The 13507-nt window shown below is 52.8% G+C and overlaps 1 protein-coding gene and 1 long non-coding RNA gene across 3 annotated transcripts in view; one reads left to right on the top strand and one right to left on the bottom strand.

The window, feature by feature from the left end:
- The first annotated feature begins 78 nt into the window (after window positions 1-78).
- LOC128625978 (uncharacterized) overlaps window positions 79-13507 on the top strand; it is a 21722-nt gene continuing 8293 nt past the window's right edge. Inside the window, exon 1 of the long non-coding RNA XR_008389833.1 lies at window positions 79-1372. This is a non-coding gene — a long non-coding RNA (uncharacterized LOC128625978). The remainder of the gene's footprint in view (window positions 1373-13507) is intronic.
- Window positions 7595-13507, bottom strand: part of SP2 (Sp2 transcription factor) — a 23800-nt gene continuing 17887 nt past the window's right edge. For both annotated transcript variants that reach the window (XM_037149884.2, XM_037149882.2), the window contains exons 4-7: window positions 11394-11706; window positions 9885-10059; window positions 9478-9671; window positions 7595-8795 (exon numbers count right to left, since the gene is read on the bottom strand). In XM_037149884.2, the coding sequence (XP_037005779.2) occupies window positions 8695-8795; window positions 9478-9671; window positions 9885-10059; window positions 11394-11706 (783 nt within the window). In that variant the 3' untranslated portion in view covers window positions 7595-8694. The remainder of the gene's footprint in view (window positions 8796-9477; window positions 9672-9884; window positions 10060-11393; window positions 11707-13507) is intronic.

The raw sequence follows: 13507 nt of genomic DNA, 5'->3' as shown, positions 1-13507 counted from the left end.
AATGGGAGTCCAGGGTTGGAGAAGGGATACTGGCGCTGGAAGACTATTGGTCTCCGTTTTCCAGAACGAGGCCAATTACGGCGAGAATAGAGGAATCCAGCGGCCAATGGGCGGCGCCTCTGGGGGAGGGCGCAGGGAGACAAGGAAATTCTGTCAACGCCGTTAATACGCACGTGGAGGTTTGTTAAAGATATAGAGACTGCTGCCGCCCAAGCTGGGGTCGGGGGATGAGCCGCTGAGACCTTGGGGGTAGTGGTCAGTATTAAGTGGCCGGCCCCTGGTAGGTGCCTAAAAGCGAGCCCAGTGCAGGAAGTACTTCCTAGATGGGAGGCTGGTGGCCTGGGAAAGACAAATGGAAAGTGGAAATAGGGACTGGACCCTGAGGCAAGATGATGAGGGGATACAGAGAAAGGGGCCATCTGGGTGAGGGGAAGAAATCAGGGATCGAGAGTGGGAGAGGTTGAACTGACTTGTGGTCTCTCCAAGTAGGCGTTGGGTGGTAGTGTATTTGTGTTGGGTTTTTTTTGGTGGGGGAGGGGGAGGCGCAACTCTGGGGCTTGGGTAGGTGCAGTGGGGTTAGGAAGAGACTGTGGGGTGCAGAGGAAGACAGCTGAATGGGAAGGACAAGGTGGAAATTTAGGATCAAGCTATTCCCAGACCAGAGCCATATTCCTCTTCTAGCTCTGAACCCCCTCTCTCCAGCCTCATTTCTTTCACCCCAGGCCAGAGCATGCTGCCCCCTTTGCTCATGGCTTCCCCTTTCCTGGTGCAGCAGACTAGTCGGTGTTCAGGTAGGTTGGGAAGGTTGCTACTGCCCCACCTCTACTGGGCCTTCTTCGTCTTTGCTGGGTTCACCCCACCTTCACCCCACCTTTTCTGATTTTAAAGATTTCATTTATTTATTTATTTCTAGAAAGAGGGGTAGGGAGAGAGGAAGAGGGAGAGAAACATCAATGTGTGGTTGCCTCTCATGCGCCCCCTACTGGGGACCTGGACAGCAACCCAGGCATGTGCTCTGACTGGGAATCAAACCTCTGACCCTTTGGTTCACAGTCCTGCACTCAGTCCACTGAGCGACACCAGCCAGGTCTGAGTTTCTGCTTTTTCACATTTTGCCCTTCCCAGATAGTTGGGGTCTGGTATTCTGGTGAACACTAACTGTAACTGAGGGCATAGGAGAGTAAGTGGATGTGCAAAGCCATTTCCAGAATGTTGGATGCAGGGCAGAGACATGGGAAACCTGCAAGTGCCCATTCCAGCTTTGACCTGGCTGGGACAGCCATGGGTCAAGGCCTCTCTGTAGTCCTGGTTTCTACTATCATCAAGAAGGCGAGCTGCAAGAGACGTCTAGGCAGGCACCTCAAGATGTCAGGTAAGGGAACTGCCTGCTCCGCCCAGGTGTCTGCATTACAGATAAGCTACATATGGCACTACGTTAGATCCCTATCACCCTTTATCATGTGCACAGAGCTTGTGCCAAATAGAATCTGGAAGACAAATTTTCTGCAAAGAAATAATATGTATCTCAAGGCTTAATAATGGTGATCTATGGATTCTCTGCTGGTTGAAATTGTTTGCTGCATTGATTTCCTCCACCAACATGACTGAGAGAGAGTTGACTAGACTTTCTTTCTTGTTGAGGTTGTTTTTCCACGAATGAACATTACTGCCCTCCCCTCCTCCCAAGCACCTGCACTTAAATCTTATACGTAGTCATCAGTGCGCTTCAACTCAGACAGTTTTGTTCATGGGTCGGTACTCTTAGCACTCCTGGGCTGCGCTATCCTGGCTCCAGGATCGCAGGGCGCCGAGACAAGGGCCGTTTGAGTGGTTTGCTCAAAAGTCAAGAGCTCAGTACAGTTGACCCTTGAACAACTTGAGGGTTAGAGCTGCTGACCCCTCCCAAGTTGAAAATTCCCATGTAACTTTTAACTTCCCCCAAACTTCACTCTGAGTAAGTAGCCTACTCTTGACCAGAAGCTTTACCAGTAACATAAACAGTTGATTGCCACATACGAGGAGGAACCCAAAAAACTATGGCATTTATTTATAAAAAATTGTGTATTTATTCTCACATGTTTAAGCTTCCATTGCCTTCAAAGTAAGCTCCATTTGATGCACTATCAAGACATTTTTCCCCCCCTGCTCAAAACAGTTTTTGAATTGGTCGATTTTGATGGCTTTTAGGCTTCTGCTGTTTTTGTTTCACTTCTTCCACATTGGCAAAACATTTCCCTTTGTTGACTTTTTTCATCTGGGGAAACAAAAAAAGTCACCCAGGACAAGATTGGGTGAATAGGGAGGGGGCACAGGGGGTCAATGCCAGTTTTAGTCAAAAAGTGCTGAACACTCAGTGCGGTGTGGGCAGATGTACTCATAAATCAGCTATCATGAAACTGGCAACCTCACTGAAAGTCTTCAAAAAAAATTCACTGAAGCTGAACACAGCCTCTCACAACAACACCAGCTGGTACACTGATACAGATGGGTTCCTATAATACCTTTTAGTGGGGGAAACCTGTATGTACTACAAGGGGCCTGCCCTCCAGAAGATAATTCCGGTTGTTGGAAGGGGCTTCCCCTCATATTTTATATGTTACATGAAAAAAGGAAAATAAAATTTTATTGAGAAGCATAAAGAAGGGGGGGAAAATATATAAACAAACAGTATTGAGAAAAACAATCTGTGTATAAGCGGACCCGTGCAGTTCAAAGCCATGGGCTGTTCAAGGGTCCACTGAATAGATATTTATTCATTCAGTTGGCATTTGTTGAAGACTTCTTTTGGACCAGGTACTGAGCTAGGTCTGAGCATACTAAGATAAAGATGGCGGGGTTCTAGCCCACAGGGATTTGTGGTCTGCAGGGCAACCAGGATCTGTAAGCTGAAGAGTTACAGGTGCTTCTGTGAAGGAATGGGGAGCAAGAAGGAGGAAGTGGTCTGGGGTTCCGGTAGTCAGGGACGCTTTTGTAAAGGAGCAGACATTTGATTTGTCCAAATGAGGATGTGTTTGCCAGGTGGACAATGGGAGGGCTGTGCCTGGAAGAGGGAGCAGCCTGAGTGAAGGCTGGGTGTGTTGGGGAAACTTGGCACAGTAGGATGCTGCGTAAATGGGTGGTGAGCTGGCCAGCAGGGGCCGGGCACTGGGCCGGGCATTGGGCAGGGGCTCGGCGTGCCAGCTGGCGATCGGGCAGGTGGCTCCGATTAGGCTTTTACACGATTCTTTTTCATCCTGTGCTGTTGTCCAAACCGAGTGTCTGAATCTTGTTTTTTAAAGGCCAGCTGAGGAGAAAAAGTAGATTCCAACAGCCTCTCCCATCCTTGGCAGTTAGTGAGGAAGCTTGCAACTGGTTGCTTTTTCATATTTTTCCCTTTGCCTGGAAAATAATAAGTAGGCTTGTGTTGTGCTTTTCTGCCTGGTGGGGTTTGGTGTCTGGATCACAAAGTGCAAAAGGGGGGGGCGGGCACGCCCGCCGGCTGGGCCTCTCCGGCTGTAACCTCAGCAAGGGTTTTCTTGCCTGGGTGGGAGAATTGAACTTTTTATTGTTACTGCTTTTCATTAAATATTTTGCCACCTTCCCCCCCCAGCCCAAACTTTGTAAATTTATTAATCTTTTCTCGAGAGAATCTTAAGTGAATAGCAAATATATTACAGTAGGTCATTGCACAAAAAGGCACACTGGTTTATCCACGTGAAACAGAGAGGCCATGGGTGGGTCTGGGGCCTGTGCTTTGCTTGTTCTCTGCCGATGCTTTTGCATCTATGTTTTGAAAATGTCTTTTAGTCTCATGGTTTGATTGGGTTATATATTTCAATTGCAGCTTAGTGATTGTGTTTTGGGAGCCGGTGACCAAGTGGATAGCAGGAGAGGGAGGCCCAGACTGGAGTGTTGTCTAAATGGAGGCAGGACCCTGGTGCCTGAGTGTGTGGGTGGGTGGGTGGGTGAGTGGGTGGAGAAGCAGGGGTTGACTCACCAGGATGACTTTAGGTGATGTGGGTGGTGCTGTTCACTGGAGTGGGGCTTGTTGGGGGAGGGGGTCTGGGGGAGAGATGAAGTCACTGCCAGGCCTGTGGCACGTGAGGGTTTAGGGAACACGCACGTTTGGTTTGGTTGGATAATCATGTCTGAGGCTTAGGATAGAGGTCTGGGCCAATGAGACCCGTGTAGGTGTCACGAGCCACCGAAGTGGCATCTGGAACCACAGGGGAGGACGAGAGTGTCTGAGAAAGGTAGAGGGTCTGGGAGAGGTAAGGAAGACGGTGGGAGAGGGGAGAGGCCCAGGAGGATGGAAATGATGCTGGCGATACACAGTTGCCCGGCTTTCCAGGAGGCTGAGGGCAGGCTGGGGGGAGATGTGCTGGGACCCCTAAAAGCTCAGGAATTACCGGGCCCAGCCTTGGGGTGAACTCAGGACACACAGAAAGGTGGGTGCTTGGTGCTCTGCCAACAGATGCCCAAGTCCCAAGTACGGTTCTCAGAGGGCCCAGAAGAGGGATGCAAAGGGGACTGGCTTTTATCCGAGCATCCTGCCTGTGGTTATGTGGGTGACCCCTCACATGACCCTTGCATGTGTGTGTTCATGGGTCACTATGCAAACACATCCTGTGGTTATCATACACGTTTCCCATTAGGATCTCCTTTGTGGGATCCACCATATCACTGACTTCCTAGGGCTCCTTCTCAATATGCCAGCCAGGAAATGCTAATCTGTCATGTTTATGCATAAACTGCTTTGTTACGCCTCTCTGTAGCCAGGTGCTGGGCATTGTGAGTGGGGTTTGGAGGTGGTGTGCTCCTGGTGGAACCAGGCCGAGTGCCCTTGTTGGCTGGAGGGATGTTAAGCTTTCCCAGACTGAGTGAGGTCCGAAGGCATCGGTCTTAGTCCAGGTACCCACTGCCTTAGTAATTGGTGCGTGAGCCACAAGCAGAGGAAGGAGGCCTGATGGCGCGTTCCCAGGTAGACCCAAAGGAGATGACCTGGCGGCTTCATAGTTTCATTGATTAATCCTGGTGGTCCTTGCCTTTGGCCCGCCCTGTGGTCATCCCCATTTCCTCTTGCCCGGGATCCCGATGCGCAAGTAGGTGTGTGACTGTCCTCTCCAGCCCCACTTCTCTGCCGTTTCCCACCGTGGTCTGCTTTCTTTTCACCCATACCCCTGTCCTTTACCCCACCCTCCCAGACTCTCTTCCCGCCTCTTCCTCTCCCTGAGGACCCCTTCCCGAGGAAACTCGGCTGCCACCCGTCCCGAGATGATGGTAGTTCTTTTAATGGCTTCATCCCCACCCCAAAGACCTTCATCAAGTCGTAAGAGGTCTCTGTCCTGAGAGAGTGTCTCACCCCGGGTTAGGTCTCCTGGACCCCACCCTGGGTGTGGGCCACAGCCACATCCACAGGCCAGGAGCCCCTGGTGGGTCCCGGCACCTGAGATGCTGCAGGTGGCTCCTGTCATCGTACTCGCGTGGGGCCTCAGAGTGACCTCAGAAGGTGGTTGTAAAAATGGACTGAGTAGTTTGAAGGAAGCCTGAGTTCTGTTTGCTGTTTTTTGTTTCTTTTTTAGATTTTATTTATTTATTTTTAAAAAGAGGGGAAGGGAGAAGGGAAATATCACTGTTTGCCTCTCATGCACCCCCTCCCCCACCAGGGACCTGGCCTGCAATTCAGACATGTACCCCTGACTGGGAATTGAACCTGCGACCCTTTGGCTTGCAGGCCAGTGCTCAACCCACTGAGCCACACCAGCCAAGGCTGATTTTTTTTTAAAAAGGTACTTTGCCTGGATTTGCCTTCAGTATGGGGGAGAACTTCCCCAGCCCCCTTTTCTTTCCAGCTAGTAATCCTGGGATCTGGGGTCAAAGAGCTGCTGTACTGAGCATCACTGAGCAGACGTCAGAGGCAGGGAGGTGGCTTTGGTGTGGATGACTCTGAGGAGGGAACTTGGGCTGCATGGCCCCACACTCTCAAGCTGCTGGGGATAGCCTGCCCCCCAATTTCAACCAGGGCCCATCAGGTGTCCTGCCAGGGGGCTCTGGCCTGGGGTGAGCTTGGGTGGCATCGCATCCACAGCCCCCACCCCCTGCAACTCACAAGGGGATGGGTTACCGCAGATGAGGGCTGATTTGCCACCAGGCCTCTCCATTCTGTCCTCATGCTGTCCCCTGGGCTAGACGGAACACCTTCTCTGCCCCCTTTCTAATTCAAGCAGCCTATGGCAGGCAAAGACGGCCAGGCTTCACTTTGAACCCCTCTCACAGGAGAGGGCAATCCCAAGTGTCAGCACTCAGTCCTGCCGATCGGGGGCCGGCACCCTCATCCTAGAGGAGGCCACGGAGTCAGATTAATTTCCGCAGTGGAAGCAGACGACTTGGAAGCAGCTCTCAGGAAAGCCATTGGGGAACATGTGGGAGAAAGAGGTCAATGTGTTAATATCCCCCTTCTCTCCACCAGTCCCGATTCAGAACTCAGCATGGCAGTTTTCCAGTCGCACAATCCGTGTGTGGGGAAGAAGTACTCCTGCCTCCCCTGCCGGTGCAGTGATGAGATGTAGGGCTGATGGGCTTGTTACGAGGCGTCTATGCCAGGGTAGATTCAGCCGTTGGTCTGGTATCACCCAAAGGACCTAAGTGTGGGTAGGACAGGTCTCGGGCCTTCCTGCCTGTTAATGAAGATGTAATCGGGGCAGAGAATCTGTGACCCATCTGAGATCCATCTCCCTTTTCTGTCTTTAGCTGGTGTGAGAGTGGACTGGCTTTAAGGAAAAGCTGTTTGCTTGCAAATGTGGGCCGCTGGTAACAAAAGAGTGAGCAACAGAATGTGGGGCCCAGAGAGCCCCAAGGTGCCGGTATAGCGCACCACCCTGGGTGTGTCCCTCCGGGTAAGTGAGAGGCATCGTCACAGTAAGGAGCATGCGCTGTTCTCCTTTAGCCCGATGCTCCCAGGCCCCCACAGGTGCACTGAGGTAGCTCCGGTCCCACTACGAAACTTCGCAACCCTGACCTCCCGAATGGCTTGCTCCCCCCACACGCACCAACGCGGCAGACCTGCAGCACTTGCTGAAATCGGCTTGCTGCTCTCCCTGGTGCAGGGGTGAGGGGCAGATGAAAAGCAGGATCTCTTGGGTAGAGATGGATTCCTGGCCTGGCACTCCGCCCTGGGAAAGGATCTTGGCCCTTAAGAAATTTCATTTTCTCCAGCCTTCTTGGCCTTCTGGAAATGACCAAGCCAAGCCCCTCTGGCTCTCTCTCCCAAGCTCCTTGCTAGCAGACTCTAAGGTCAAAGCCTCTGTCCGGGTCACGGTGGAGCGGAAGTAGTCTGCTGGTAAGGAGGACACTGCTGTGACGAGTCCAAACAGCGTGTGCCTACTTCGGTCTGGCTTGTAGAACCACCAAGCAGGGACACCTCCGCTGGGCCCTGTCCCCTGGAGGTCCCACCCAGGTGCTCCGGGAGGCGTCGCTGAGGCCCTCCTGGGGTCAGGAGAGCAAGGCCCTGCCTGGGTCCCAGGGCAGGTGGCTCTGGGAGACCAGGGCTCCCTCCCCGGAACCCCCTCTCCGAGTCCTCTGAGGTCAAAGACAAAAGGAAGCCGCACTGCCAAGCTGCAGATTTTGCCTCAGGCAACTAAATTTATTAGCAAGAAAAAAATTTTGTCAGCCCAGTGCTGAACAACAAAGTACATCGTTAATAAAGGATAACAAATCTGTCAATCATAAAACATACCTCAAGCAGTTACAACTAAAAATAAAGTTGGATTTTGTTTAATTTAAAAGCCTTAAAAATAACAAGCAATATGTTTTTAAACATGTAGTAGACACAATTGTCTATTATACAATATACACTGTACACAACTAGAGCTCGGGCCGGGAGGGCTGGGGGAGACGAAGGGACAGCGGCGGGTTCGGGTGTGAATTCAAATTCGAGTTGAAATGCTGTGTCCTTTAGAAAAGAGAACTGCTAGAGTGAGAAAAAAATCCATATGCTCATCATTGCCCCCCAAACCCTAAACTGAAAGCAGGCGTGGGGGAGGTGAGTAACAAGGACAGGAAGAAGGGAGCAATTAAATAAAACGTCTTTAAAGCACACACAATACACAGTGTTCATTATCTGAAGTAGAGTATAAGGCAACGTTCTCCATAGAAAAGGGGTCAGGGAGTCCGTGGGTAGCTTTATCTTTAAATAGAAAGTTGGAATGTGCTGGAGAAGAGTCGTGGCGGGGCTGGGGCCTGTGGAGTGGAGGCGGCCTCTTGAGCGCCTCAGGAGGTGGGTGGACGCCAGTGGTGCCCTGGGTGCAGGGCCCGGAGCGTCCGAGGTAGCCAGGGGGCCAAGGAGGTGCAGGAGAGGCGCATGGCACAATGATGCAACTCGGGCAGTGTTGGGGGTGGGGGTCTCACTTTGCTCCTCGACGGAGTGAAATTCATGTTTTTCCTTTGGAAATAAAGGTTCCCACTCGTCCTGGTTTAGAACGTCTCGTTGGGCATACCCAGTGTCCACGGTCTGGTGAGAGGGAAGGGCCAGGGCAGAGCCAAGGGGCTTCAGAAGGAGGCAAGTATGGGACAGCAGAGCCCCTTCCTGGGGGGACAGTTGCAAAACAGGAGGGGGGCCGAGGGCGGGCCCAGGGCAGCAGCAGCCTCCTTGCCACCAGCAGCCCGGGCAGGACGCCAGGGGGACTGCATCTCCGAGGCCTCCCGCCTCCGTGGGCCTTACAAGTTCTTTGTAACCAGGTGGGTCTTGTAATGTTTGGTGAGGTGGTCACTCCTCATGAAGCGCTTCTGACACTGGGCACACTCGAAGCGTTTGTCCCCTGGGAAGAGGAGGTGCCCATCACTCACAGAGCCCATTCACAGACTTATCCCAGCCCCCAAAAAGGAGCAGCACACGTGACATCAAGCTTGTGATGTCAAAAACAACAGTGATTGGACATCAATGAGTAAAAACAGCGAAACGATCTCAGGAAATAATAGTAGGAAAGGTGGTGTGGGGAAGCAATTAAGAGAAGGGACTCAGGAGCCAGAGCGCCCGTGTCTGCACCTGCACCCCCCCCCCCGCTCCCCCCCACAAGCCTCTGTAAAACGGGCGTAATCAAAGCACCCTCCCGAGTCGTACGAGGATCAAACCAGTCGGTCTGTGAAGTGTGCAGCACAGCGCCTGGCATTCTGCCTCCGCGCCTGTTAAATAGCTAACTGTGCGGCTGTGGGAGGGGCCACTGAGGCTGCACAGTGCGGATGACATCACTCTGGGAAACACCGCAATATAGAAATGGCTGGAAAGCGGTTCCTGGGCAGGCTGGGACCCTGGAAGACAGGCTGCGGCTCTTGCTCAGGGCAGCAGTTCCCTGGCAGGCCCAGGAACCTGGATGTCATGGAGGGCAATGCAGGGGGGTGGAGGGAGAGGCTGGGGGCAGACCCGAGGGGGGGCAAGCCTGGCGGGGCGAGGGTGAGGAGCCCTGTCTGGGTGGGCGTGTGCTGCTGGGGCGGGGAACAGACCTGTGTGGGTGCGGGCGTGCCGCTGGAGTTCGTCGCTCCGTGTGAACCTCTTTCCACAGAAGAACCAGTTGCAGACGAAGGGCCGCTCGCCAGTGTGCAGGCGCACGTGGGCCCGAAGCAAGGACGTCTTCCGGAAAGTCTTGCCACAGTCGGGGATATGGCACACGTGCTTCTTCTTGCCCTGCTCTCCAGACCTGGGAATGGAGGGTGCGGTGGAGGGAAGGGGGTGAGGGTAAGGCGGGCAGAACAGGGTGCAGAGTAGATGTGGGGTCAGGTCAGAGAGCACGGAGAGGTGAGCAGGGCATCGGCATGGAGCTGCTGCCTTGTCTCCTCTCGATCTGTGTCCCAGGCAGGGAGGGGCTTGGGGAACAGGGCACACACCAGGCTGCCGGCCTGGCTCCAGTTACCTCTTGTCCCCGTCCTTGCAGTTGGGACACGTGCAGGCCATGCGGCGCCGCTTCTCCCCAGGCTGGGCCTCTCCAGACAGGGCCTGCTCCATCTGCAGCTGGATCTGGGTGGGGCTCAGCCCACTGATGGTCAGGTTGTTCCCGGAAACGTTCTGCACCGTCAGTTGCTGCTGCCCTGTGGGGAGCCAGAGGGCGTGGTCTGCAGTGAGAGGCCTGAAGGGGCAGAGCAGGGAGCCTGATGCCCTCCTTCCCTTCTGCACGTAATAAGGATGACCACAGCAGCCAATGCTTTCGAGAGCCTGTTATATGCTGAGTGCCATTCGGGAGGCCTGAAACTCCTTCAACCTTCAGTACCCTGTAAAACAGGTACTATTATCCTCCTTTCACTTTGAAGAAACTGAGGCTCAATCCCGTATCAAGGTCACACAGCCCTTAAGTGGCAGAACTCAGACCTGACCTTCAGAGGCAATGCACACTGCACCACTTCACCACACCGGCGGGGTCTGCTTTCAGACGCTGCCTCTGAACTCGGAAGGGTTCTCGTCTTGAGTTGTCTGGAGGAGTGTTTCTTACAGAATTTCCTCCAGCCCTAGGCCCTTGTGAGATACCAACTCTGCTCTCAGCAGTCTCCAGGGGTTTGTGTTAACAGGAGTAAGAAAACAGTTCTAAGGGCTCTGGAAAAAACCAAGTCCTCTAGGACGTGCATAACACCTTTCAGAGCAGGGCGTGCCGCTGACCTACTGCCAGCGTTAAAGCACTGCTGCCCCGACAGGGCCCTTTTGCGAGGGAACGAAGGCTTGGCCGGAACCGTTTGCTAGGCGGCCGCAACATTCCTCTGATGATCTGCAAGGCTGCTTTCAAACTCTGAAGTGCTACCAAAGATTCCCACTCGGCTGAAGTGAAACACAAGCCATTCTCACTGCCAAAAGCTCCCTCCCTTCTCTCCGACCTTAACTTGGGCTGTGCTCATTCTGGAGGCCTTCCGTTAAGTTTCTTTACCCAGGGCCTCCCTGGAACATGTGTCTCTGGTCTGGAACAAACTAACATGCAGTTGCATGTCAGCTGGAGAGTTCTCCTGAGTGTATCTCATTTTCTCTACCACCGTCAAGGTCTTCTGTTGTCAGAGGGGCCAACGTACATCCTTTTTTTAAAAAAGATTTTATTCATTTATTTTTAGTGAGAGTGGAAGGGAGGGAGAGAAACATCGTACCCATCCAGGGACCTGGCCTGCAACTCAGGCTTGTACCCTGATTGGAGATCTAACTGGTGACCCTTTGGTTTGCTGGGTGATGCCCAACCCACTGAGCCACACCAGTTACCACCAACATACCCCTTAAACTATCTCACAGGGCTACCCAAGAGGCCAAGTGGACACGCTTTAAAGCTGGCAGGGATGAGGGCAGGCAGTGCCCTCGCTGTGTTACTGGGCAGCACAGGGCTGGCCTGCAGTTCCCACGTGAGGGATGTACAGGCACACCACCCGCGCCCTGGCCCGGGGCCTTCTCTCACCGCCGGTGTTGGTGATGGTGACAGGTACGCCCTGGACCTGGACACCGTTGATGTTGATGGTGTGCATGGCCTGAGCTGCCGCCGCCAGCTGGGCCGCACTCAGGCTGATGATGCTCCCAGCAGGGGCGATCTTTGGCAGGGGTCGCTCTTTCCGGAGAATTGCTGCTGAGTGTTTTTTGCTGGCCCCGCTCGGATGAGGAGCTCGGGATGCAGGGCTGTTACAAGTGGTGGCAGAGGTGGCCGTAGCTGCTGCTGGGGGGCTGTCCTGGACAAGGACTGTCTGCACCTCACCGGAAGGCGTGCGGATGTAGACCTGGGAGGGACCAGAAGGAAAAGTCAGTGTCCCAGTAGAGACTGGGCTCCTGGCACCTTTTGGTGAGTGCGGCGTCATCGCCCCGCCCCAGTGAGAAGCGGGGGTGCCTCTCTGTCTGCCCAAGTCTTCTCCGACCAGCCCACACCTCCGTACGTCCAGGCTGACGTCCACCAAAGGTCTCACAGCATCCTGTGCTAGGCTGGCAGACAGTGACCGTTGATTTGAAACCAAACATTTAATTTATTTAGCAGGGAAAAAGAGAAATGCCAAATCTCAGAACTGGAGAATCAGAAGGCAACTAAATGATGACTTCACAAAAGATGCAATCACCATGAAATGGAGGAGAAAAGCTCTTCTCTTAATTTGGAGAAACAGCTTCTCTCCAGATTGGCAAAGATGGAAGAAGAAAACACCATGTTTACTGTTGGTGAGGGAGCAGGGGAGCAGGCGCTCGCTCTTACACTAGGAGTCGGGGTGTGGGGCGAGTGTCCCGGCTGGAGGGGAATTTGGGAGTATGAGAAGCCTTAAAAATGTGCGTGTGAGGGCCTGCTGGGGTAAGGAGGGCCTGGAAGAGCTGCAGCGGTGGTGGGAGGCCAGTCATGTTCACAGGGACTGACCCAGACAGGACACACATTGAGGACAGCGGGAGTGAGGATTCTCACTGTCAGAGAAGGGAGGTACAAACACGGGAAGGGCGAAAACTGAAACGAACCCCGTGGTGCTGGGTGGGAGTTGGAGGTCTTGGTAAAAACTCTTGGGTTTATTTATATCTCTCTATCTATATACACATATCAGATGCATAGATAGATAGAGCAGAAAGAGGACACTAATGGAAAAACCAATAACATCCGAAAATAGCCTGGGAGTTTAGTTACCAGTAATGTCTGGCGTCAGTTTCTTGCTTTTGACGAACGTCCCCTGGTGATAAGATACTTAACAATGGGGATGCTAGTGACAGATACACTGCACTACCACCACAGCCTTTCTGTAAATACAGACTTACCCTAAAATCAAGTTAATTTTTAAAATCTCTATCATAGTAAAAGATACCAGAACAAGTGGGCAAAGATCTGGTGAGGAATGGGGTCTTCACAGTCTCAAGGTGACACTCCTGGGGAGAACACACACACACACACACACACACACACACACAGCCTGTGTCCAGTCTGGAGCAGACGTCACAGAAACCTATACTGAGGAGCATTCTACAAGATAAACACCCTGTAGCTTGTAAGGACTGAGGCGCTGTTCCAGATCCAAAGAGACTATGGAGACCTGATGATAAAATGCAGTGGGTGGCGATGGGTGAGAGACTTTTGCCACAAAGGAATTATTAGGAGAAGCGGCGAGACCTGAATGGGCCTCGGAATCACGACATCCACGTGTCTCTCCGCTGCTTTCCCACGTCCGATGGCCGGTGGTTGTGTAGGAGGTGCCTGTGTGTAAGCATCACACACTTTCCACAAAACGTTTGGTGGCAACTTACGTTCCAGTGGTTCAGGGAAAAAGTTATTTGTAAAAAAAAAATCCTGCGGTGATTCGACGGGGGTTATTTTTGATTCCTAAATTATTTTAGGGCCATGTTCCTCAGTTAAAAGCAAACGAACAAATCTCAAGTCATCCCAACATACAAAGTTCATTGCCAGTGTTCTGGTGTGTGCCCTTTTGAAAGGCACTGCTATTTTCTGTGTATCTTAAGTTTCTGCTACCAGGAAAGTTCCTGGTCACAACGTGGGGCAGGGACCAGCAACCCTTCTCTGCAAAGGGCAGGCAGTGGGTACTGCTGGGCTCTGCGGGCCAC

Source organism: Artibeus jamaicensis, unplaced genomic scaffold, assembly GCF_021234435.1.
Source record: "Artibeus jamaicensis isolate MK-2021 breed Jamaican fruit bat unplaced genomic scaffold, CSHL_Jam_final contig_1998, whole genome shotgun sequence".
Lineage (NCBI taxonomy): Eukaryota > Metazoa > Chordata > Mammalia > Chiroptera > Phyllostomidae > Artibeus > Artibeus jamaicensis.
Note: the sequence above shows the minus strand (reverse complement) of the source record. Positions and strands in the feature narration are given on the sequence as shown.